This window comes from Empidonax traillii, unplaced genomic scaffold (assembly GCF_003031625.1).
Source record: "Empidonax traillii isolate 1590-97213 ecotype Southwest subspecies unplaced genomic scaffold, ASM303162v1 scaffold1:size7828297, whole genome shotgun sequence".
In the NCBI taxonomy this organism is placed as follows: domain Eukaryota; kingdom Metazoa; phylum Chordata; class Aves; order Passeriformes; family Tyrannidae; genus Empidonax; species Empidonax traillii.
Window position 1 is genome coordinate 4,051,580 of NW_020955194.1, and position 24,838 is coordinate 4,076,417.

The 24,838-nt window shown below is 35.6% G+C and overlaps 1 protein-coding gene across 1 annotated transcript in view; it reads left to right on the forward strand.

Annotated features, from left to right (window-relative positions):
* Positions 1-24,838, forward strand: part of CFAP47 (cilia and flagella associated protein 47) — a 281,400-nt gene that overhangs the window by 56,388 nt on the left and 200,174 nt on the right. The window contains exons 31-36 of the mRNA XM_027894062.1: positions 164-370; positions 3,274-3,376; positions 3,673-3,804; positions 4,530-4,725; positions 19,784-19,881; positions 20,521-20,637. Coding sequence (XP_027749863.1) covers positions 164-370; positions 3,274-3,376; positions 3,673-3,804; positions 4,530-4,725; positions 19,784-19,881; positions 20,521-20,637 — 853 coding nt within the window. The remainder of the gene's footprint in view (positions 1-163; positions 371-3,273; positions 3,377-3,672; positions 3,805-4,529; positions 4,726-19,783; positions 19,882-20,520; positions 20,638-24,838) is intronic.

A 24,838-nucleotide genomic window follows, 5' to 3' on the forward strand; every position in this document is an offset into this window, starting at 1 on the left:
AATTCTTGAAGTTCTGTTAAAAGGAAAAAGTGCTATACTTTTCGACCTTCCTGCTTCTGTTTTTAGTTCATGGTCTATTAAACTCAACATTCTGATAAGTGTCATTTTAGATCATTTTGTGCATTTAAAAGAATAATAATATCAAAGGCTTTTTCTCTCTTAGTGATGTGTGTAAAGTCCAGACGACTATTTCCCAAGATAAGGTTTTTACACGAAACCTTAGCAAAGATAAGGGTTTTTGTGAGATGTTATTCCATCTGTATGGAGACTCATTACCAGGCATTGCAGCGAGCCAGTTGCTGTCCCGTGATCCGGTCGAACGAATGTTACAGCTCCACTGGCAGCATTCGGCACTGCTTTCTTTCCTCAAGTAAGTACAAGTAGGATGAAATATGCATTCATCCATCTTTTCTCTCCACTCTTTTTAATTAGCATAGCTCAAACATGATTCCAGCTGAATGGTGTACAGTAGGTTTTCTTTGATTCTTTTTCTTTGTGTGTGTGTGAGATAAGATTTATGCATTATAACCTTTAATTTGTTTTTACCAAGGTTATCCTCTACAGTTTACACTAATTAAAGTGTCCTTTGGTAAGTTATATTCAACATAGGAATTCCAAAGGAACTCTGCTTCCTTTATTGCAAAAGAAGATGACTCTCAATCTCGGCACTTTGGCAGACTCAATAGATGGTCAGCTCAAGTTTTTCATTAATGATCTTACCATTCATTCCATTGATGCTCTTGGTGGAGGCTGATGGCTCTTATGTGCAGTCTTCCCACTGAGCTTTTCCAGGAATCTAGGAATCTTGAAACTAGCATAAATGATGGTTTTTGCATACTTTAAAATGATGAGTTTTGGGGTAAGTGGATCGCTTTTGGCTAAGCATATCAGCAACTGGAAAGAATTACTTAAGTGTTTTTAAGGTGGTTACTTGGGAATTTTTTTAAAGCTATTTAATAGCTAAATTTTAATAAAAGGCTTCAGTTTTACTGAGTTTTGTCTGTTAAGTCATGGCTGTATTCAGAGCAGAATTGAAGCATCAGCCAATTGGTCAAGGCTAAGTCCAGCACCTGTTGTACACAGAGTGGAGGTTGTTGAGGTCTGTGGATTAGACATGACGTTCCATAACAATCCAAGAGAAACAACACAGGTCTAGGAAAAGCAGTTCTAGCTGGACTCCTGTGCTTATCTGTATCTTTTCCAGTCTGAACCCTTCTATAATTAAATTTGTGCGCAATATATGCTTAACGTTACCACATCCTGTTAGTTTTCTGCCTCTTTCTAATTCATGTGAATCCTTTAATATTTCTTCATTCCTTCTATTTTATGGATATACCTTTCCTACTTGTACATTTTAGGATCATCTAGAATATTTGCATTTTTTCACGGGTGTTTCTAGATCATAGAACAAAAATGTACAGTATCTGTACTACTGGCGTGACTGTATGTAGTGATGGTAAGACTTCTAGAGCCAGCTGAGATATGAGTAGTTTATCTGTGATCTGCTATCCCTGCACGCTCATTGTGATTTGTGGAAAATCAGCAGAGAGTTCTTGGCTTTCTTCCACCAACCACTACTTTGTGGCCAGCATGGTCTAAATAAAGCATAATTTGTATTTCATATTTTCTACTTGTCAAGGCAGGTGGATGTTGCTCACTGTTTCAAGAAATGTTGCAAGTCCTCCACTGAAAGGGTGTCCTTGGTGCATTACCACAGCAGGAAAGGAAAAGCTTGGGTATTTTACAGTACAACTAACTAAGCTTTTGCAAAGTCCTGTGTCTTGAGGGAAAATGTCTTAATGGTGTGAAAATATTGATCTTGGAGAGCTGGCATCAGCTTAAATATCACTTGAATGAAGAGGAATTTTTTTAAGAGTTTTCCTCGGTAGCAAAATGCAGCCAATTATGAGAACATTCAGTTATATAGAACTTTACTGTGATGACATGTAACCTTGTTATGTAGCATTTCCTGGAAAGAAAATTGTAGATTACACCTATTCCCATGTACCTTCCAAGTAAAAACATCAAAAGGAAGATAAGATATCTGAAAAGATGAATATTGCATAGCTTCCATCTATTATTATTCGGAAAGAGCTGAAGATTAAAAGGGATTTCGTGGAATGGAGTCTATGGATGAATGGAAAATGGGAATTTCAGACACGATGAGTTGTAGAACCAGACTATTAACTTGATGCTGGTTTTGAGTCCCTGAACAAAATATTTTTGTTTTTAAAAACATACTAGGTAATTGTATGAAACATGACATTTCAATGATATGAAAAGATAACATCACCTTGTAGAGTATGAAAAACTGAGATTATATTGTTGCTAGAAAAATATAATTCCATAGGAAGAGAAATAAGTTGTCATGATCTGAATTTCAGACTGTGATATTTGACTTTTAATGTGTAAATTCTTATTGAACTGTATGGTACCAGAAAAGTAGGATCACTTCATTTGAATGAAATACTGATTATATAACAAGAAAAGTTACTTATTTTTATTGTCTTTAACCATGTTTAAAACACAGAGAACAATTTAAATCTATTTACGCTATGATAATCTTCCTGACCTAAAAGCCAGGAAGCTTCTCTGCTCCCCTGAGAAAAATAAACTTAAAAATTCTTCATTGTTTTCCCCTTTCCAGCACATTGGCTTCAAATGTGTCATTTGAGATAATAGTCTTTCTTCACTTGAAAGTTAGTTTTTTTTGTATTCAGTCTAATGAAGTTGCCTTTTTTTACTGCAATTACTTTTCCTATTGCATTTATTAGCAACTTGAGAAGGGATGGCAGGTCAGTTTAGCAGTTAACAGAGTTTTGAAATACCTTCACTTACACTCTTAAGACTTCCAATGTGTGTGTATTTATATATATGTATATGTCTGCAGACAGATGAAAGCATCAGCAGGTTTTAATTCTACTAATCTTATGTGCAACAGTGATCCTTTGGCTTTCACATGAAAATGGGTATTATTTGTTTTGATGCTTTATGTTGCAATAAATCCCTTATGGAGGAGCAATTCTCATAAAGAAGGCAGTCTCTCCAGTGTTGTATATTCTTTTAGCATGTAGTTGTAGGCAGAGGAATTGAACATGAGCTTCATGAGTAGAAGCTGTCTAAATTCAGATGGAACATGGAAGAGCTTACATACAGTTGAACAAGTTGAAAAACTTGAATTTCTCTTAAAAACAATGATTTGTCTTATAAACAATGATTTGTCTTAAAAATGATTCTTTCCACGTCTTAACTTTTCCTGCTTTACAATTTCAGAAGCCTAGGAGCATATCTCCCTCATGTTATGCCAGAATTTCTGCTTGAACCTGAAGATTACAAGATATGGATTAAAGTGAAAGAAGGAAAAACTGTACTGAAGGTAAATGGTTTCTTTTTTTTTTTTTTCCCTTTTTATCTTTTTTTCCTTTTTCTTTTTTCTATCTTGTGTGTTGCCCCTATTTCCTGATTGCTGCTTTCAACTCCTATCAATTCTGTACTGTAGTTCTTATTCCTTAGATAGTGGCAAACTGTAAATGGTTCTACTGTTGGTCACTATTGCACTGTAGTAGATGTTACCAGTCATTTATGCCATTGATGCATTTTTGTCCTCTTGTGAATTTCCGTCCAAACTGCTGAAATGAACATGGAAAATAAATCCCATCTCTTTATCTGAAGGCTGAGTTGAATATGGGAGATGTGAAAACCTCAGACAGATTTAGTGACAAGAATGTATTCATCCTGGAGGACAGCACGTTTGAGACAATGAGTAAACGAGCTTGGACAGATGTGCTACTGCAGATATACAAGGTAGGCTGCAGATATATTTACTACAAAATTTTGAGGGATTGATGGCCGAAAACTTTGTTTTGAAAAAGACCTGTGGTATATTCCAGGCTGATTTTTTTTTTTTCCAAACAGATCTGTTAAACTAAATAGTTTTAAGTATTCTATTTCTCTCTATCAGAGAAGGAAAAACAAAGAGTGAGAACACTTTCATTTTCTTAGTTCTAATACTTTAACAGTTTGTTGAGATGTTCCAGCTAGGAAATGTTACATGAGTACAGTCTGTATTTTTTAGAATTTGACAGACTTGGTGCTATGGCCACTTCCCTGGGGAGCCTGTTCCAGTGACCGACGACCCACTGTGTGCAGAAACTTTTCCTGATACCCAAACTGAACATGCAGCTTCATTCCCTTTTCTTGTGTCCTGTCACTGATCACCAGAGAGAGGAGATCAGCCCCTTTTCCTCTGCTGCCCACCTTGAGGAATGTGTAGACTGTGATGAGATCACTCTTCAACCTTTTCTGAGCTGAACAAACCAAGTGATCTCAGCTGCTTCTCGTACATCTTGCCCTGGAGACCTTTCAGCACCTTGGTGTTGTGTAATGGTTGTGTGGATGCTAATGTGTAATCTCTTTAACCTTTTCTATTTTAGAAAAGCTTTTGTTGTTTGAATTTGATGCTTATTTTTAATCCTTCAACTTGAAACCCTGTTGACAATTCATGCTTTTAAAACACTTTGTCATTTCAGGTGTTTATTCTTCGACGTATTTCTTCCCATGACAAAACTGACCCGTCCAGCTTGGAAAGCATGCAGAACATGCCAAGAATAAAACGAGAACCTTTATCCAGTAACATATATTCTTCATATGAACGAAAAATCCTCACCTGGTTGAATAACAATTACGAGAAGAATCGAAACATTGTGTGGAAAGATTGTAAAAAAGGTGAGAATTCTTTCACTATGCTCTTCCTTCTAACACTCTTTTTGTAGACTTTTACAGTTGTTATTCATAGATATATAACAACTTATCATTGACAGTATGTTTTGGGGGAAAAGTCATTGCCTGCCCGTATGTATTTCTTTTCCTTGGGTTTCTGTGTTCCAAGATCAGCATCTTTTGATCAGCACTCTTTATGATAGACCTTCTGTGGTCTTTGTGAACTTACAGTTTTTAACTAGGCATACTAGGGGTGAAGTGTTGTGAACCTCTTCACTTTCTTCTTTCCATTAATAATGTCAAGAAGTGCAAACAGTAATTACTTTATCTTCATTTTCCTGTTCATAGTCACACTCAGTTGTTAGTATTTGTGCTTATAGTGGTGTCTTTGACGGGTAGCTTTTCAGAATCTTTAGAATAATTTTTGTGTGTCCTTCATTCCAGTGACATTTAACAAGGTAATAGAGACTAAGGTTTCAGATTATAAATCTTGCCCTACTTGCAGGTTGAATCTCATGATTGCTCAAATAAGGTTAGATAAAATGATCTTTTCCATTTAAGACTGATCTAGGCAGTTCTGGTATTCAAATCTGATAAAACTGTTCAACCACTAGTAATTATTACTTCCATTTTCTTATATGATTTTCCCCTTTTGCTTCTTGACCCTAACTTCATTGCCTTTTTCAGCATTACTTTGAATGGGTAGTGAACCCCTAGAAAGGCCAGTCTGATGCTGAGCAGGGAAGGCCTCCAGAATGGCTCGTAAGCCACATATGGAAAAGGTTGTTAAGTGTCATTTTTGCCTTGAGTGGTTCCTGACCTGTTTGAATTATGGATAATCTCTTTGCATATCATCTTCCAGAAGTCTCACTTGGGCATAATCTCTACCTTGCATATCTTTGAAAATCCCTTTGCTTCTCTCATTTTACTGTAAAGAAGCAAATTAAAGTGAATATTCTCAAAGGTGTTGAATAATTCTGCTGACAAGGTTGAAAGGTCAGTCTATAGCCCTGCATCCAGTAGAAATGGATTTCTAGCTGTCAACTCCTAGTTTGGTTCTGGTCTTATGAGTATCTCAGGGAGCTTCCTAAAGTAACATACCTACAGTAGGTAGGTGTATTTGCAGTGCATTATTTTTTATTTTCTGTGTCTAGAGCTGCTTTACTGGAGCTGTCTCACAGCTGCAAGCACTCTGCTCTGCTGGGTGTTGTCTGAGTCCTGTGTGTGTAGATGACAACTTGCAGAGAGAATGGCTGTATCTGGCCAGTGTTGTGGCTCCTCATAAATGCTGCATGGATGTATTCCTCATCCCCACTGTCTCCTCTCTTTATTGTGGGCTCCAGTAATATAGATGCTGAGGCATGGCTGGCCTTGTTCCCACCCTGTGGGAACTCATGGGGAAGAATTTAAATGTCAAAAAACATCTTTTTTAGCATTAAAATTTTGAGTCATAATCTCTAAAGATGAGAGGAGTGAACGTAAACCCTAAAGTCCAGATCTAGTGGATGCTGCTGGACCAAAAAGCTCCAAATGTCCAAGTGGAATATATACAAATAATGCATTTTAAGGAGTGAATTATTTAGAGTGTTGTTTAGAGTATGTAATTATATAACAAATTGCAATATTAAAATGAGTTATCTATTTTTAATGTCATCATATGATTGTCAGCAATTATAAAGTAGGGGTTTTTTTGCAATTACTTAGTTCTAAAGGCATCTGAAAATTGGCACCCAAAGAGAACAATTTAATTACAATATTGTGGTTCTCAGAAAATAATAATAACTTCTGCTAAATCATTCTGATAGTACAGATAACTCAATGGGTTGATGTATTCATTTGTGCAGATGTGGTTGTAGCTTTGACTTTAGGTCACAGGTGAAAATGAATTTTGTGGTTACTGCCAGGGGACATTTACAGTTCTCTTTTACAATTTCACGTAATTATACTTCACTGCTTTCAGAGAAGTGCAAGATTGGAATGAGAGGGAGGAGACTATATATGTTTCTCTATGTGGGAAATTAGAGATACTGCCTTGCTATATCAACCTCTTTATAGGTTTTTTTGTTCATGAGTTCTATAATTTCTTTGCTGTAGGGCACACAGAAACAGCTTGGTGTATGCACATAAGTACGCCCTTTTATTTTACTTCTGTTTCCATTTCTCTCACAAAACTGCATAAATGAACATTGCTAAAAATCTAATAACGAAAAAAAAAGAGAAAATTCTGAAAAATTGTAAATTCGTAGAATGACTGTTATGCCTTTGCATTACTAAAGTTCTTAGCTATGTGATCTTATGTTGTTCTGTTCCACAGATGACTTGCCTCAATATGTCTCTGAATCCTCTGTTTTAACCTTCACTTTCCTTTCACTTGCTTTGCTTTTACTGCCTCAGAATGAATTGGTGTCTGCTGCTGGGCTGTTCTTTCGGCTAAATGGGGCAGAGAATCTGATGGCAAAGGGCACAGAAAATACTTGAGGTACTCAATGCCTTCTTCTTTACCTTGGTCTTTACTGGCAAAGCTGTCACTGAGCAATTCCAGGCCCCCTGGGTGAATGGGAAAATCTGGTTCAAGGAAGATTTGGCCTTGGTGGAGTAGGATCAGATTAATGAGCACTTAAACAAACTGGACAAACACAAGTCCGAGGGACCCAATAGGATGCACCAAAAAGTGCTGAGGTAGCTGACCAATGTCACTGTGGGGCCATGCTCAGTAACCTTGGAAAGGTCAGGACAATCAGGGGAGAAAGTGCGGGAGAGGTTTGGAAGAAATGTGTTTCCTATCTGAAAGAAGGAGAATCTGGGAAGCTACAGGCCAGTCGACCTCATCTTGTTTCTTGGGATGGAGTAAATAACCTTTGGAAACATCACCAAACATATGAAGTATAAAAACCTTCTTTTGAGTCTTCAGCATGAATTTACAAAGGCAATTTAATTTAAAAATCGTGCTTGATTAACCATATTGCCTTTCACGATAACATGACCAGCTCAGTGGAGAGATGGAAAGCATTGGATGTTTTCATCTCAACTTTGGTGTGGCTTCAACATTCTCATAAAAAAGCTGATGAAGTGCAGACTAGTTAAGAGGCCAGTGAGTTGGAATGAAATTAGACTGAACTGCCGGGCTTGAAGGGCTATGGTCAGCGAGTGGCACAAAGTCTGGCTGAGGTTTGGTGACCAGTAAGGTCCTTCATGAGTCATTAGTCTGAATCAGTTGTTTAAGCTCATATACTAGAGAAGAATTTATATATCTTATCAGATTTAATGTTCTGATATACTATTGGTTCTTTAAGTTTTATGATAAGGTTAATAATCAAATTTATACTCAGATATTCTGACATTTTTAAATTACATTAGCTTTAAATTAAGTATTTAAACAGGCTTTTTTCAGAGGAAGTTAAAAGTCTCAAAAGGAAAAATGTCAGTCAGAGTAGAGTAAGTGTTCATACAACCCAGCTGAAAGTCCCAAATATCCTCAGTTTTGTATTTTTGTTGTTATTTGCTTAATATCACTAATTTTAATAGAAGAATTTTTTTTTTCAATTCTTACTGCAGTGCAGATCAGAGAGCAATTACTACTTTCTCTTAACATTTATGTGCTTGCATATTATCATCCAAAGACTCTGCTTTGAATACTTAGCCCTGACAAGCAGTATGTCTTGACCATGGATCTGCTTTCAACTCAAACCAGTCTGTTGGGTGATCAATTCCCACTAAATAAAGATCTATCCAGACCACATTTCTCTGTCTTTGCTTTGATACCTAGGCTACTTAAAGTGAAATGTGACAGTGAGACAAGCCTAAGCTACTGCAGTGCAGAGAGGTTTCAAATACACGTCTTTATTACTTCTTTCTAAAGTAGAAGGTAATTATGTCATTCATCAGAACTGTTCTCTCGCAAGAATTAAGATCGGAATAGCTTAGAGAGAACATTAGCAAGGAGTTTGCTATCTCCAAATCTTCTCTCCTTACTGCTGCTGAAAAATAATTACATTTTAAAAGCATCTTGGCATATGTTTTGTAGGGGCAGGCTTGTAATATGTCTTATTGACCACAAACTGGAAAGGAATGTTGAAACTTGAGTCCAAATGCCATAAAACTGCAAGATGCAACTTTGCCTTTTGTGCTGAGACTTTAATTATACATGAAATATAAGATTCAGTGCCCACTTAAGGCATTATATGGGCAATAGTAATGATAGCAGAGGAGGCATTAATTATTTGAGTGTAATAAATTTTCAGGTTACCTTCTACTGTTCCTTATCTTCACATTTCTTTTCAACATTTCTCTCTGAAAGACTAACTGCTGATAGCATGAGAAAGTAAGAGTCAGGAAAAACTCTTAAAAAGTTGCTAGAGTATTGGAATTCAAATCCTGTGCTCCCTAAACAGGAGGAACTTTTGCAGATTAGTGAATTAAGTGGCCACCTGAGAAAATGTATGTCTCTTCCTTATTAATTATGACTCTTACCATCGTGAAAAAGTTAAATTATGCTTTGGGAAGTAAGGGCTTTTCATGAATGTATCCCAGGCAGATTTTGAAAAGAATAGATAATTCTATGTTTAATATAACATTGTTGGAGAGTATGGCAACCAGTAAATTGAACAATACCTGAACAGTCAACCTACATCTGATACAAAAGCTGTTTCCAGAGTAGATACATCTTCAGTTTACTGGAAAATCTACTTAGAATGAAAATTCTGCTTAAGAGGGAAGAGCAATTCTAATCCAGGGCCAATGTAGGTGTGCCTGACAATGTTAGGCATAGTGGTGTCTCCCAAGATTCTTTCAATTAGGAAGGTTTTGGTTTTGATGAATTTTATTCACTTCACTGCCAGTGGGGTTTATTTTTATTTTTTTCAGATTTTGATATCAATTCAGTATGGTACCTGCAGGTAAAAGATTGAGGAGAAATATTTTATTAAGATTACATGTCTTCACAAAACTGTATGAGAATTAAGTAGAATTCTTGTTTTAAAACAAATTCTGTAGAACTTTTATTTAAGGTTGTTTCTAGCATAGCAATTAAGAAGTACACCTTTTTCTTTCCTGGGTTTTCATGAATTTGTCTTCCTCTGTCCTCTGTTCTCTCTACCTTTTTTTCCCCAGTTTTTAGGAAGGGTATTTATGGAGTCCATTGATTCTTGCTTCTCATTTTGGTAGTTCTTAGACACAGTTGAGAAACAAGAGCTAAAAAATACTTTTTATCCTTGAAGGATAGAAGGGAAGAATCTCATGTAATCTCATTTAAGATTTTTTCAGATAAAATCAGTGCAAAACAGGCTTTTGTAACCTAATGTATCTTGCTTTTTACACAAGTAATAAAAAGCTGAATTAAAGAAGGGGAAGTGACTACCTAATGAACTACTATCATGATTATCAAAAGTCTGAGTTCCAACAAAATATCACAAGAGAACATTGTTCTTCAGTGGTAAATCCTGAAAAATATTTCCTGAAATATAAATTAACAAAGATTTAAACCATTTTTCTGTGTTATATTTCGTGATTTCCACAGTAGAACATAAGAATGAAACGTAATATGTAAATATGAAGTCCAGTAAGTAAGCTTTTCAGTCTTGCTTACTTTTCTTTGTTGGCTTGAATACTCCATGTTTCTGAATTGCATCATAAGTTGTACCCTATAGCTGAAAAACCCACAGGATCATATCAGGATTTTATTTAATAAAAAAGGGAAAGATAATTCTTTTCTGAGTTTAAAGTTCATACTCCATTGAGAAATAATCAAAACTCCATGTTTCATTTAACTTCTTATTTTTTGGAGTAGTAGAAAAAAACTGTTTTGTACAATTTATACAGTCTGGCACTATGATACTTCAGGGAAATAAAAGTATGAGGAAGGATAGTCCTTGGAGTCCTATATTGAAAACATTCCAAGTGTTCATATTTGAAAACCTGTTAAAAAGATCTTAAAAAAATAGTGAAACCTAAACTCTTAGGCCTCCATATATTTGTGTATTTGTTTGTATGTACATATATGCATACATAAATATGTGTGTGTGTGTGTGTGTACATGTATGCTTATATATCAAGCTGTATGTAAGTATATACATGTATGCTGACCCTCAAAAACCTAAATAATCTAAGTGTAAATAATCAGACAACAGCTTAGGAAGAAATTTTTTCCTTACTTGCAATACGCTGTGAGATACCCACAGGTCTTCTGCTTTCAGCCAAGCAAGATGATTTGCAGTGTTTGCTAATTGGGATAAATAAGCTTTCTGATTATTTGTGTAATTAATGCTATTTACTTCTGCAGTGCATGCCAAATATGTAGGTTAAATCTGGTGTAGCTGGGGATTTAGTAACACAACCTCACATGTTTTGTGAGGAGAAAACTTTTCAGACTATGAGGTTTGAGAAAGATTCTGTTGATTCATTTCAAGGATCACACAATGAAATGTACTGAGAGCAGGATTTAACTTTTTTTTTTTACAAAAGATGGTGATGCAGGCACTGTAATATTCATTTTGATGCCAGTATGGGAGCCAGGTCTGCTGTAATGAATCGCTCTGATTTACTGCATTTTAAATCAAAGTGGTCTATAAGTGAAATGCCATAATATGACATCACAGCCTTAAGGGAAAGGGACCTCCCAAGATTCATAAATGCGATTAAAAAAAAAGTAGTGTTGAAGGTGACATTTTAATCTAGAGGCTTTCAGTACCATTCAGTGATTTCAAAACTAGTTCTCTTTACAAATGGAAACTTTCTGTTGAAAAGCAACAGAATGGAGACTGATATAAGGTAACACTGTTATGTGATGCATAAAAACCTAAGAAATTTCTCAGTGTAAGATATTGTTTGGGATAAGAATCAATGAAAATAAAACAAAACTGCATAGAGAGTAAAAGACTATTGGAGAAATTTTTTAGGAGCAGGAAGATAAATGATCATGCCTCAGGGTAAAAACGTTCTGCAACAGATGGGAATAAATGAGACATATCCTCAGTGTCTCTGTTTTTCTGTCATTGCCCCATGTGGTGCTTCTTGAACTTTTCTGCTTAGACTTATTATGAATTGATAGTGGTATTAAATCAATCTGTCTTTGATATTTCAGGAGTTCTTGGAAGAATAATCATCAGTTTTGATGAGTAAAAGTTGTAGCATCCTGCCTAAAGTAAAAATTGTAATTTGCCTTTTGTCTCTAGTAAAAGATTTCTTGTTTTCCATGTTAAGAAAAATGTAGCCACACATTCCATGTTCTGAAGGCAGATAAATTAACTTTGTTAATCTTCAAGAAATTTTAAATAATAAATAATAGCCTTAAAAAAAAGAAAAAAGAGACATATTTTCTCCTTACTTTCTCCTGCTCTGGATTGTATACTTCAGTACGATCATTTAAAAATTTGCACTGGTTCTAATGTTAGCACTTACAGAAAAGATTATTGATACATATTTCATCTGTAAATGTCTGCATTATTCAGTACCAGATTTAAGCTATTGGGGCAGGACTATGGGTGTTATTATAGCTATAGATTTGTTCCACCTCCAGAGATTTTCAGATTCCAGAACAAGAATTTGTTATATAATATTATAAACCATTATTACTGAAGTAGTTTATATTAAAAGAACATACTGTGATAATTTAAAGGTCTGTCTAACTCAATATTCTGCCTCCAATAGAAGTTACTTAGAGACGAGTAACAGTGCAAATGTACAGAAATACTTTATATGTAATCTGAGTATTCCTGATTTGAAATTCAAGAGTATTTCAGATGGAGGTGATACTTCTTTGGGCAGTACTAGATTTTGATTCTGTGAATTTATTTAATTTGTATTTTCAACCTGTGCAGACTTCTAGTATCACACTATTCTGAAGCAGTAAGTAGATTCAATATTTCTCTTGTGTGTAAAATATTCTATTTTGAGCTTGCTGCTTAATTCTGTAATTTAGTTCTTTCTTTGTTAAATCACTCAGTGGAATATTCAAATTTGTTGGCAATGTCTAGTTCCTATTTTGTGTCATTCCTACTTATATAGATTGCTGTCATATCACCGTTCAGTTGTTAGTAACTCAGTGTAATTTATCAATTTCTTATAAAACCCCATTTCATACTTTTAATCATTAAAGGCCATCAGCTTCAAGGTTTTTATGTGAATATATTTGGGTTGTTTGAAAACTCCTATGGAATGTTAGCCTGACTATGTATTTTTTCCTCTATTTTTCAGTAACTCAGCATTTGAAAAAAATACCTTGTGGCTATGTAACAGAAGATTTATCATTGGCATTTCTTGTGCCTCCTTAGACATACATCAGTTGATTTTGCTACTGATAGCAAGAATTTAACTTTTTTATTGCTTGTGAAAACAGCAGAACGGCTTCACAAGAAATACAGTACTTTATTTAAAGATTTATTACTATTCTTATTTTTTTTATAGAAAATAGCTCTTAAATTTAGTAGATTGAAGTAAATCTGATCCTTTAAGAGTTTTAAAACTTAGTATAAGACCATTTTTTACTTCTGCTGGTCTTCTTATCCAGATAATACCAATACATCATACCTCTGCTTATCCAGATAATACCAATACATCATACTTTTGCATTACAGCTTCTTTTCCTTTCCTAATGGAATTTTTCCTTTAAGACTTAGGGTAATTTTATCTGGTCATTTTTTTCTTCTAGAAGAAAAGTAATGTGGTGTTTGTGGTGAAGTTGTTTAAGTATAGTGGCTTTTTGGAGAGGGCTAAACAGTGTTCTGTCAGAAAGATCATGATTTTGTGATTTTGGCTTACCAAACTTGTTTGTTTGTTTGTTTGTTTGTTTTTGGTGGGACTGATGCTAAGGAATATTTCCCTCTATGTATTTAGAATGAGATTGGGTATAATTTCTTCGTGGTTTTCAGAAGAGGGGGCAACAGTTTTAAATATTTAATTTTCGTTGTTAGCAGTGGGATGTGTTAGCTGCTTTGAAACAGTGAAATGTGCGACTGCTTAACCATTGGGAACAGTGGCTTCAGAGATTGCTGGGAACTCTTGCTCCAATTAGTAATTTTTTGGAATCTTTCTTTGAATACTAACACTGCCATCACTCTTCGAAGAGATACTTTTTTACCAACTTAGATTACTACTTACTTTAGTAAGCCAATGAATATCCTGATGGGTTGGTTAATAAAAATGAAACTTGAAAAAAAACAACAGTAAATCCCGGAAGGTAGGAAATGAAGAATGAGAAAATTAATAATCTGCTGTGTTCTTGTGTACGAAGACTAAACTGAATATACCTCTAGAGTACTGGATGGGTATTTGGCTAGGCTGTTAAAAGAAAATCTCAGAAAAACGAGATTCCATGGTCCACTTTAGGTGATACCTGCCAGAAGTTCCCACTCATTTCTATTTGAAAGAATTTCCTCTTGTCTAACACAACCCAACATTTTCTCTACTAGTGCTTAAGTCCACCCTTTCTCTTCTAAAATATGATGTGCAATGAATCTACTTTGCTTTTCTAGTAACTTTCTACAAATTTGCAGATTGATGCTTTCTGCTTCAGTTTCTTCCTCTGTCCCTCCTTGGTAGACCATTTCCATTCTTTCAGTCTTCCTGTCTACTCAACTCGGTTTTTCTCTGGTAAACTCTCTTCAGTAATCCATCTCTTTCTTGGAGTTTGGTGCCCATTACCAGGTTTGATACCAGGTGAGACTTCACTAGAACTGAACAGAAGGGAAAGGATTAGTCTGCATGCTTGGGATAAAACTCTTCTGCTTATGCATCTTAGCAAAGTATTTGCTTTTTCTGTAATGTAGAAGATTTACTGTTTTCTCCAGATTCTTTTCTGCAGAACTTCCCTTTATCCAATTTTCCATCTAGTGTGTGTGTAATGAATTATTCCTAATTAAGTGCAAGCATCATTATTGGATTTCATCCCGCTTATTTCAGATCATTACTCCAATTGTTCAAGATCTTAAATTATAGTCCTTCCCTCATGAGTACTTGCAAACAGTTTTTCTTCCCAAAGACAATTCTTTAACCTGCTTGATATTATCTCCAGTTTGGAGTAAGGTAATTTTATGCAGTTTTCCAAACTGCAAACTAGGACTTTATTTGTGGACAGCTGAAAGAGTTACTGTTTTTCAGTGAAGTTTATGCTTCACCTGACAGTACCTTTTTCCTAGACTACATTTCATTGCTTCTTTATGAAAGAGAATGGAATAAAAATCTTAATGAAGTTAAAATGTATAGTATTTTTCCGTGATCCACTCTATCACCTACATGTCAAATAAATAGACCAAATTTTACCTAGAGGAGTTTATGGTGACTTGCTAGCTATTCTGCCAGCAAATAGGTGGTTTGTCATTTTTGTGTAAATTGTTCTAGGTATTCCCTGGATTATCCCCATTTGGACAATAGTTTTCATATCCTACAATAAAATCTTGAGGCTTCAAATCTAATCATACAAATGTAAAAACAATTTTTTTGTTGTTGTTTTTTGTGAAAAATAAAGAGGTTATGGAAAAAAAAAAGGCATTGCAAAATACTGTAGCCTTGCTACTGGTTCAGCATGATAAGACCAAATTCAATCCAAGGAATGACTGCGATGATAGTTTGCTCTTTTCATTCCCACATAAATTTTGGTTTTGACAAATCTGATTTTTCTGCTTTCAGGATGAATTAGGATTGACACAATATATTAAGTAATTGATGTAAAATGTGTTGCAGGGGCTTTTTCAAGGCCATGTTTTTTTTAAAAAAATAGATGGATCTGGCCTTTTAAAATAAATGAATTAAAACAAAAAAAAGGAGGAGGTGACTAATTAGACTGCCATGGCAAAACCTTACTGCTTCAACCTGGAAATGTTTGTTTATTCTTTCTTTTTTTATAACATGAACAATGAAAACAATGTGTCTTCAAAAGCTGGTTTAACCAGTCACAAGAAAGATGAGGACAATGCTGTTATGCTTGGTTACTACATGTATGCAACATAGTACCATTACAAGTTAAAAAAAAATATTTCCTATTAAATACACCCTGAAATTAAGTTAGTCCAAAATCACTGAATTGACTGTGAATGTTACTTCATTCAGCTCTGAGTGGGATCAACAACTGAAGCAGAACTACTCTTATTTTAGATCACTTACCTCAAGGCCCCTTGCAGTATATATTTAGGTTTCCGTAACCATAATAAATGTTGCACTCATAAGTGACTGCACACTCACTCCAAATTAAGCCTGCTTGGTTGTTGTTTTTTATGAAGTATTTTCACCTACTGTAATGGTGTGACGGAGAACAAAACATGAGTCATTGGGTTGGGATACTGGGGTTTATCATAGAACCAGCTCACCCTCTTTGACGGTTTCACACACTCCGTTGCTTTGACAGCACTGTGTTCACAAGGTCCAAAATTCCCTCTGTCCCAGGGAGGCCAGTACTGATCTGAGAACACCAGGGAAACATCATGGCAGTTCATGCTGTGCTGCTGCTCATGGACACCAGTCTGGTGTCACTCTCCACATCCACTGGCATTTGTCTCAGTGCATCTCTCTGAATCTTTCTGATCTTCAGGATCTTTTCCACTTCCAAGATCTTTTCTCCAATTATCAACATCTTCACCTTCTTTCCAGTCCCCTGTTGTCTCTTCAAGACCACTGATTCTTTTTGGGAATGCTTTTTTTGGCCTCTTTTCTTGACTCCAAATTGCCAGATTTCCCAGTCTAAATAGTTTATGTGCAGAACACAGTTCATGATCAGCCTAAATGGGGCTTCTGTCTCACTCCTTCATTAATGGGAGAATTCAGAACACGGCATTTTAGTCTTGATGTTATAAAAATTTGCAACCAGTCCCAATGGGAGGCAGCTAGCAAGTAGCAGGAATCTGTCTCAGAATTCTGAAGTTAAATTTTGAACAGTTTCCTCTCCTGTTCCCCAACCACGCAGTTATCTGTTACCTGTCAGTGTTTGTGTTTTAATCTATTTTGGGCCTACAACACCCATCAGTCAGGTTTTCATCATGACATTGGCCAAGAATCTTTAATATTCACTATTAATTTTTTTTATTTTCAAGAAGTCCCAATATAAATGAAATTCAATTTATTTACATGCCTAGGGGGAAATGAGGTATCCTGAGTAATACTTCTGATTTCCATTGTTTATTTCTACAAAAATTGACTAATTATATTTTAAAAACTTAATTACTGTAGAGTGGTTAGCTGGCAGATGTTCAGCTAGATTTGGTGTAATTAGGAAAAATACATTATGTTTTTCTGACTAATTTGTTCAGAAGCATTTGAGATAAGTAGGTTGATTGATAGCAGAAGGATTAACTGAAAAACAACAGAAATGCTTATAGAAGTATTTAATTAGTTAAAATGGGAAAATATCTCACCTCATGGGATTTTTTCTTTATACTCCAACTTACATAGACTATAAAGTTCAATAAATGCTTTTTGAACAACAGTGCCACCATGTTTCATTTCCTCTGGCACATTTACATGGCTCCATTGCAAACTGGATTGAGTGATTCAGATTAAAAATTGAAGAAACTTTCTTTTTAAGGCAGCTTTTTTTCCCCACACTCACTTTGCACCAACATGAAAGAAAGGATTTGAAGACACAGGAAACTCCACAGGGACGATGTGCAGTGTCCCTGCCCATGCAGGGGGATTGGAACCAGATGGTCTTTAAGGTCCTTTCCAACCCAAACCCTTCTGTGATTCTGTGATACTTGGGACTACTGGTATTGCTTAAGTGTGCTCTTGTAATATTCCCACCAGAAGACCAAAGGCAGCAAATTTAAAGTAAGATTTAAAGTAGAATAAACGATAAAGTTTATTTTTTTTTGTTCAAAGCATATGGTGTAATGATTTCCATAACCAGGCTGAGCAAATCAATATGGGCGACTAACCAGAAGAAAAATTCAATATTGGACTTAATAAAGTAGAAGTAGTGAATTTTAGAAAGTTAAAAATAAAAATGTGGAGATGGTGATTTATTAAAAATACCGATATTGTGTGCTGAGAGTCTGAATCCTATTAATAAAAAAAAGAAGACAGTTTATTGATTTTTGATAGGTACCAACTATGATCTATAAAATGATGGATTTAATTAAAAAGACTGACTTTTTAGGAACAAAGTAAGCTTTTAAAAATGTATTTTGCTACTTTTAAAGTATTTCTTTTTTGCAGTGACTGCATCAAATACTTTAGAAATAAGTGTAAGGAGATTACCAGGAGATTACCAAAGAGATGGGATGAAATTAATGTCTCCTACTGTAGATATTTCTAAAATAGAGGTCTGAATTTAGTTAAAATTAGTACTGTTCCAATTTAGTTGTAGAGATCCATATTTACTATAATCTGTTCCTGACACAGGTAACGTGGTGATGCTCCATATTCTGTCAGACTTCATCTTTTGTGCCTTTCAATCTGGAATTATCAAGGATTCTTAAACTTTCAGTTTTCTGCTTGAGAAAAGTTGTTTCAGTTTAACAATAAGGGAAATAAAAATTCTGACACCATGGAATTTTAATGCATGTTGTAATTTTGATTTGAAAACTTACAGAAAATGAAATATTAATTCAAATATTCTTTAAATTTTTTTTTTTTTTTTACTAGCACACATTTAATGAGTATTCAGAATAATATTTAAATTGGCTCACAGCATGAATAGAAAAAAATAAGGGATTTTGGACCAAGCCTAAGCATCTCCATACTGAAGAAGTGGCAGACTAAAATCAGATGAGTTTACATACCTCTGTTGCTAAGCTTGTGCTGCATCTGCTCCTGTTTCTTCTTGCTAGAGCTGTATGAATATGCTGAAGTATCTACAATTAGTTGATGGGAAGTGATAGATATATGAAGTTTTTCAGACACTGAGTCATCTGTAGTCTATAATGTCTATTCTTTTGTTGAGCAATGACAGAGAGATTTTGCTTAGAATATAGTAAAGGACTTTGTTGTAGGCTGAACTAATTTTTTTTTAAAGTGTAATAGTGAAGTGGAACCTATATAATTGATCTTATATGAGAAAGCATGATCCCAGTCTATCTGCAAACCTTGCTGGTGGCTGAAGTCCAAAATATTTCCTGAATTTGGGAGCTTGGACCTGAGACAGTAATGGAAACACAAAAACCTGAGTAAAAGGTGTCTTTGCAATAGAAGTTGGAAGAGACTGCAAATAGTACAACAGAGAAGAAGTGAGTCAGTACTTGAGAGTTTGTGATCAGATTGTTCTCCTTAAAAAGGATCAGCTTCTATGTGTTCATTCTTCAGACCCAGCATATTCTCTAGAGAGGAAAGTACTGGTATTTGGGCATAGACTGATTTAAAGTACTTAATTACTGGTGTGTGTGCTCCAACTTTTTATGCTTCAGGTTGCGAGTTTTCAAGTAACTGTTTTCTTTCTATGATTTATTATGATTCTTAAGAACAAAGTGTTTTTTAAATGCTATGTTAAATATTTAAAATATGAATGCTCCAAATAAGAAATTATAAATAAACTATACTTATTTTCTTAATAGTCAGTTTTATTTTAATAAACAGATTAAAAATTAAAAAAAAGTCTAACCTTGTGAGGCATTGGCCTTTAGAACACAGTTGTACAAGTGGTGATCTATGCTGCAGGAATTAACTCTTATGTTTCATTTATATTGCATTTGTCTCAAATAATTTAATATTACATTAAAGAAAATCAATAACCTTTTCCTTTTCGTGTGGTTAAAGATTGCAGCTTTAAAGGATCCCAGCATATTTTCATGAGTTTCAGTAATCCTATCAATATCAGGCCTATAAAAATAAAAAGTTTACATATTTAGGTTCCTAATCTATGAGGTTAAGATTGACTTACTTGCTTTCCATTCTGTTGTGATGAATACTCTTACAGGCTGTAGCAGAGTGTATGAAAAATAATTGCAATATTCTAGGTGAGATTTTTCATGTTTTCAGCCATGGCTCCGGAATAAAAATATATCTGGGAAATTCTACATGTTAGTGGATGTGTCCTTTTTCTGTTCTTTCTTCTACTCAGTGATTTCAAATACTTATATCTGTGAAGAAAAAGATTACGCCTCTTGAGGAGAAGTGTCTCGTTAATCTTGCTTTGTTTCTCCATCAGGTGGAGTACCACCAAGGAGATGGATTGTAAATTTGGACCGAGATCTTCTAGATGGTCTGGTACTGGCAGCACAGGTGGCAGCTTATTGTCCGTATTTGGTAAGGAATTTTCTTAATATCGTGCAAGTTTTATACAGTTCTTCAGTGTCAGTGGGCTCGTTCAGGCCTTATTTTCCTTTCCAATGTTCAGGAGTACGTTGAGTGCAGCTTGGGGTGCAGCTGCAGGGTGAGCTCTGCGTGGCCCAGGGTTTCCTTTGTTCGGGGTTCCTCCTCAGAGGCACTGCTTGAGCTGTTATTCTGCTGTTGCAGCAAGATTAAACTATTTTAAGGATCCATGTGTCTGATCCTATGTATGGATAGGGATTGAGCTGGTAAGGAAACCTTGTCTGGGTGTGTGAGTGTGGGGAGTGTAAGGAGTCAAGTAGAGCACCCCTCATTGCTGTGGGCTTTTGGTCCCAGCTCAGGGGACTCCCAGAGGGGCTCCTGGGTGGTCAGACAGCGAAGTTTCCTGAACAGCCACTCTTGGCCTTTGGTATTTTTGAAAAATAAAAAAACCCAACCACAACATTTAGCAACTCATGGGGGATTATTTCAGTGTTATTTTTTAACTGGGTATATTCTTAACACTGAATTTCAGTTCAAAATTTAGATTTTATGGGTTGCTGAAGGACTGAAAATACAAAATCAGTAACTTTGCTTAGTGGAAGATTAAGAGTTTGATTTTTCTATCTTCTCTAGATTGCTACTCACTTTATGAGGATGTATACTAATCCAAGAACTTATCAACAGTTTCTGCACAACTGTTTGATACTTGTGAAGGCTATGCATGCTGTCAATCTGAATGTAGACATAAAGGTAAAGGATTTTATTCTAGCTGCTCTTATATAGGTTGATATTTTTATTTTCACCTTTTTTTATAGTAGTATTGTACATCAAATTAGGGGAGATTTTAGTGAAACAGTTTTGTTCCATGATGGGCTACTTCATGAGGAAAATCAAAATGCTGCTTTATGTAAGTACACTTAATTACAAGTAGTTTCCATAATTTCTTGCTTTGTGTGATAGCACATCTACAACTAGCTGAACAGAGGATTAATTCAGTTCAGATTTTAGCATCATAAATCACACCATGAAAACCCAAATGGAATTAATTATTGACATTGGAAGGCAATTTAGAAAAATATATTTAAGAACAGGCATCATGCACTTCAACATAAAAATAAGTGCAGAAAGCAGTTTTATGAACGTCTGGTGTCACGTGCAACTATCTAATCATGAAGGCCCATGAGTGTTGTGTCCCAAGTTTGATGCACTCGGAAGTCAGGAGCTTTGGACTGGTGGTGAGAGTAACACTCTCAAGTCCTTAGCTTCTGATGTCCTTTTTTGGAAGGAAAACAATTGGGATAATTTTTATATGTTTAGTAAACATGCTTTACATCTGTCTTTTTTATTGACCTCTGGTTCCAACTTTTCTAGATATGATGACTTTTACATGTGTTAGATATTATTTCCTTGTTCTTTTCATTGTCCCCAAACCCAGTTTTCTCCTGTTTGTAGTCTGCATTTCTTTATCCATTTCTTGTCCGTCTATGAGTTATTTATATCTGGTAGTTCCGGTAGTACCGTGCGAAGATAAAAGTGAAACAAAATAGTCACAGAGGCTTGAACAATTTAAAAAAGTTACTGTCACAGCTAATCCAGGTAAAGCAAAGCCCTACAAGCTGGCCAGCAAACCTTCAGAGAGAGAAGGCTTGTCAAACCCCAGTGCTGAGGCTCTGCAAATTCAGTACAAAGCTTATGGCCTGTTAATAGCAGTGGCCAGGCTGCATTACAAGTTTCTGTGCTCACAGGGATCCGTGTTCTTACCTTTCATGTGCTGGTTGTGTGTGTTAGTTGCCAAACTATTACTCGTTTAAGTTATCAAATTCCCTCCTATTTTCCTTTTGTGCTTTGATTGCTAAGTCATTAAAAATCTTGCGTTTAACAAAAGTAGTGAAAACTTGTTTCAGGTCACATCATTCTCTTAAGAATTTGCAGAATGACGCAGCTTCCATCATGAGCAAAGTGAATGTCAGGGACTGTGGTGGGCTGGGATGGGTATGGAGCATATTGGGCTGGCTGGATGACAGAAGATACAGTAGAATAGACATAATATTTGAAAGTGTATAAGGAAACTTTCCAAAGGAATTGATAGTATTGGGAATCAGAGGTAGAGCTGTGGTGTGAGCAAAGTAGTATTAAAAAAACTCAATTATTTTTTTTTTCTCCTTTCCATTCGATTTTGTTATGATTATAGGGAAAAATTGATCTTGCTGTTTGCAGTTGTATCAGCTACTATCTTGTTCTCACCTCCTGGTACAGATAATGATGTTATAAATGGCTTTGCTATGACAGGCTAAACCAAGAAAATCCACTGTTTCATAAAGTTGTGACTGAAAGGAAGCATAAAAACAATCTGGGCATAACCCTCAAAGCAAAGGCATATTTTGCCTCAGCTTTTATTAAGAAAAACAGGCAGCTCAGCACATGAAGGCGGAGTCTGGATGCTGGATATGCAAAACGTGTTAAACACATTAGATGTGTAAGCAGAATTCTAGGAGAGTCTCCTTATGGATGGAGCATGTTTTGAGACTCAAATGTCTACATCACTGAAGTATTATTATTAGTTGAGCATATTTTTTAGATATTGGTGGTTTTATATGTGGGAAAATCTACCTTTATAGAGACTAGGAGTTTAAAAAAAGCTATATAATCAGTCAACACTTGGAAAAGGAATAGATCTTGGACCTTTGAGGTCTGGATTTTAATTCTAAGGGTACATTTTACATAGATGTGCTGGAATTCATATATACTTTTCTAAGATTACTGTAGAAATTTCTGAATGATCTTGTTCTTCAGCAATAAAAGCAGCAAAATCAAATACATGAATCCTGTTTCTGAACTGTCCCAGTCTGGGATTTTTCTGATAGTCTTGTCTCTTAAATTTCGCAGGGTAAAATGTTGCAGTAGCATTGGCTAAGTTCTTGACTCAGGCAGTCCCTACTTCTGAACTCTAAGGACAGCTTTGCATTAATTAATGTGAGGATGGTGGTGTTAAGTCTGAAACAGATGGCACTTTCAATCACTCTAAAAATCTAAGATTCTGTAATAATAAAGAAATTTAACTGTCTGGAAGTCTTCAGTTCCAAAATCCCCTTAACAATTATAGATATATATTTAAGATGGATTACTTTGAGGAGGAAATTCTTTGATCATTCTTTCTAATCATGATTGACAATTCAACCCTGGAGTATTAGTGGGGTGTTTCTATGTGGCTTTTATTTGTATTTTATATTTTTAAGTTCTAAAATGCTTTGATTTGAAGAATATCCAATTGAAAGTCCAAAATAAAGTACTACAAGATAGGATGGTGAATAACTGCAACATGGAGGGAATGTATGTGACAAGGATAGATTAGGAGAGAAGATGCAGTGGTTGGGAGTAGCCAGTGGAGGAAATCAATTTGTTCCAGAGTGACTTAAAACAAGGGTCAACAATACTTTTTATTTTTCACATTTATATTTGGGACCAACTAAAAGGGAGGATATTTTCAAACAAGCTATAACAGATGTTGCGAGTAAAGTCAGAGAGCACTAAGAACCTGGAAATTAATGTGTCTTTTTTGTTGAAATGAAGGGAGAAATTCAGCATTGTTATGAAGTAGAAAGCAGTAAACTAGGCAATAAGATGGCCATGTGAGCAAGAAAGAAGTAGACAGTAATGCCAAGACTTGAGTTTGAAATGGAGAGAAAGAAGATGCTCTCAGCAACAAATGGAGAAGAGAAAAGAAACGCAGCAACATAGAACTTTTTGAATTTCGAGATTATAGTTTTCCTTGAGGTGATATGCAGATTATTATATGCACTTAGAAAAGTAACTTCCTGGCTGTCACGTAATGTTTTTGTTGTATTTTTATTGCCATCATCTCCTAAAGATGAATAACACATTTTTTTGTTTTAAGTTTCCTGCACTTCAGTAAGGAGCTATTAACTTGATAAATATGGCAGTGTCTTGAAAAAAGTAACTGTAAGGGAAAGGATTTCTTTCTTAATTCTTAGTTATTTGGCTAAAATTTGTATGATATGCAAATACACAGATGGAACTCTGTCTATCCACCAATCTATAATGTAAATGCAAATACCTTGGTTTGCCAGACAAAGTAATCTAATATTGATATATGGTCTTAAATTCAGAGAAAAAGAAGAGAAAATAAGAATCAAAATCACTTTTATTTGTTAGAGTAGAAATTGTCTTCTCCTACATATCTTTTGTAGAGTATTCAGTAAAAACAATCTGAGAGTTGTAATGGACTGAATCTTTCTAAACTTGCATATAGAAGAGGATACACTGGATAAAAAACATTTGGCTGGAATTCAATTTTATTGATAATATTGTGCAAAGCGTTTGATACTGTCCCACCCAACACCCTTGTCTCTGAAATGGAAAAACATGGATTTGACACCTGGTGGATAAGGATGGTTGCACTCGAACAGTTACAGTCAATGGCTCAATGCCTGGGTGGAAACCAGCGATGAGTGGTGTCCCTCAGGGATCTGTACTGGGACAAGTCTTATTTGATATCTTTGCTGGGGACACGGTCAGTGGAATGGAATGCACTCGGCAAGTTTGTGGATGACAGCAAGCTGAGGGGTGGTGCTGATACTTTAGAGGGAAGGGGTGTCATACAGAGGAACCTTGACAGACTAAAGAGGTGGTTCTGTGTGTGAACCCCATGAAGTTCAACAGGGCCAAATACAAGATCCTGCATCTGAGTCAGGGCAGTCCCAACTATGGATACAGGCCAGGGAATGAGTAGATTGAGAGGGACCTTGTGGAGAAGGAATTTGGGGGATGGATGGATGAAAAATCCAGTGTCCTGCAATGTCCACTTGCAGACCAGAAGGACAATCGCATCCTGGGCTGCATCAGAAGCAGCAGGGCCAGGGAGGGAATTCTGTCCCTCTGCACCTGGAGTGCTGCATCCAGCCCTGAGACCTCCAACGTGGGAAAGACATGG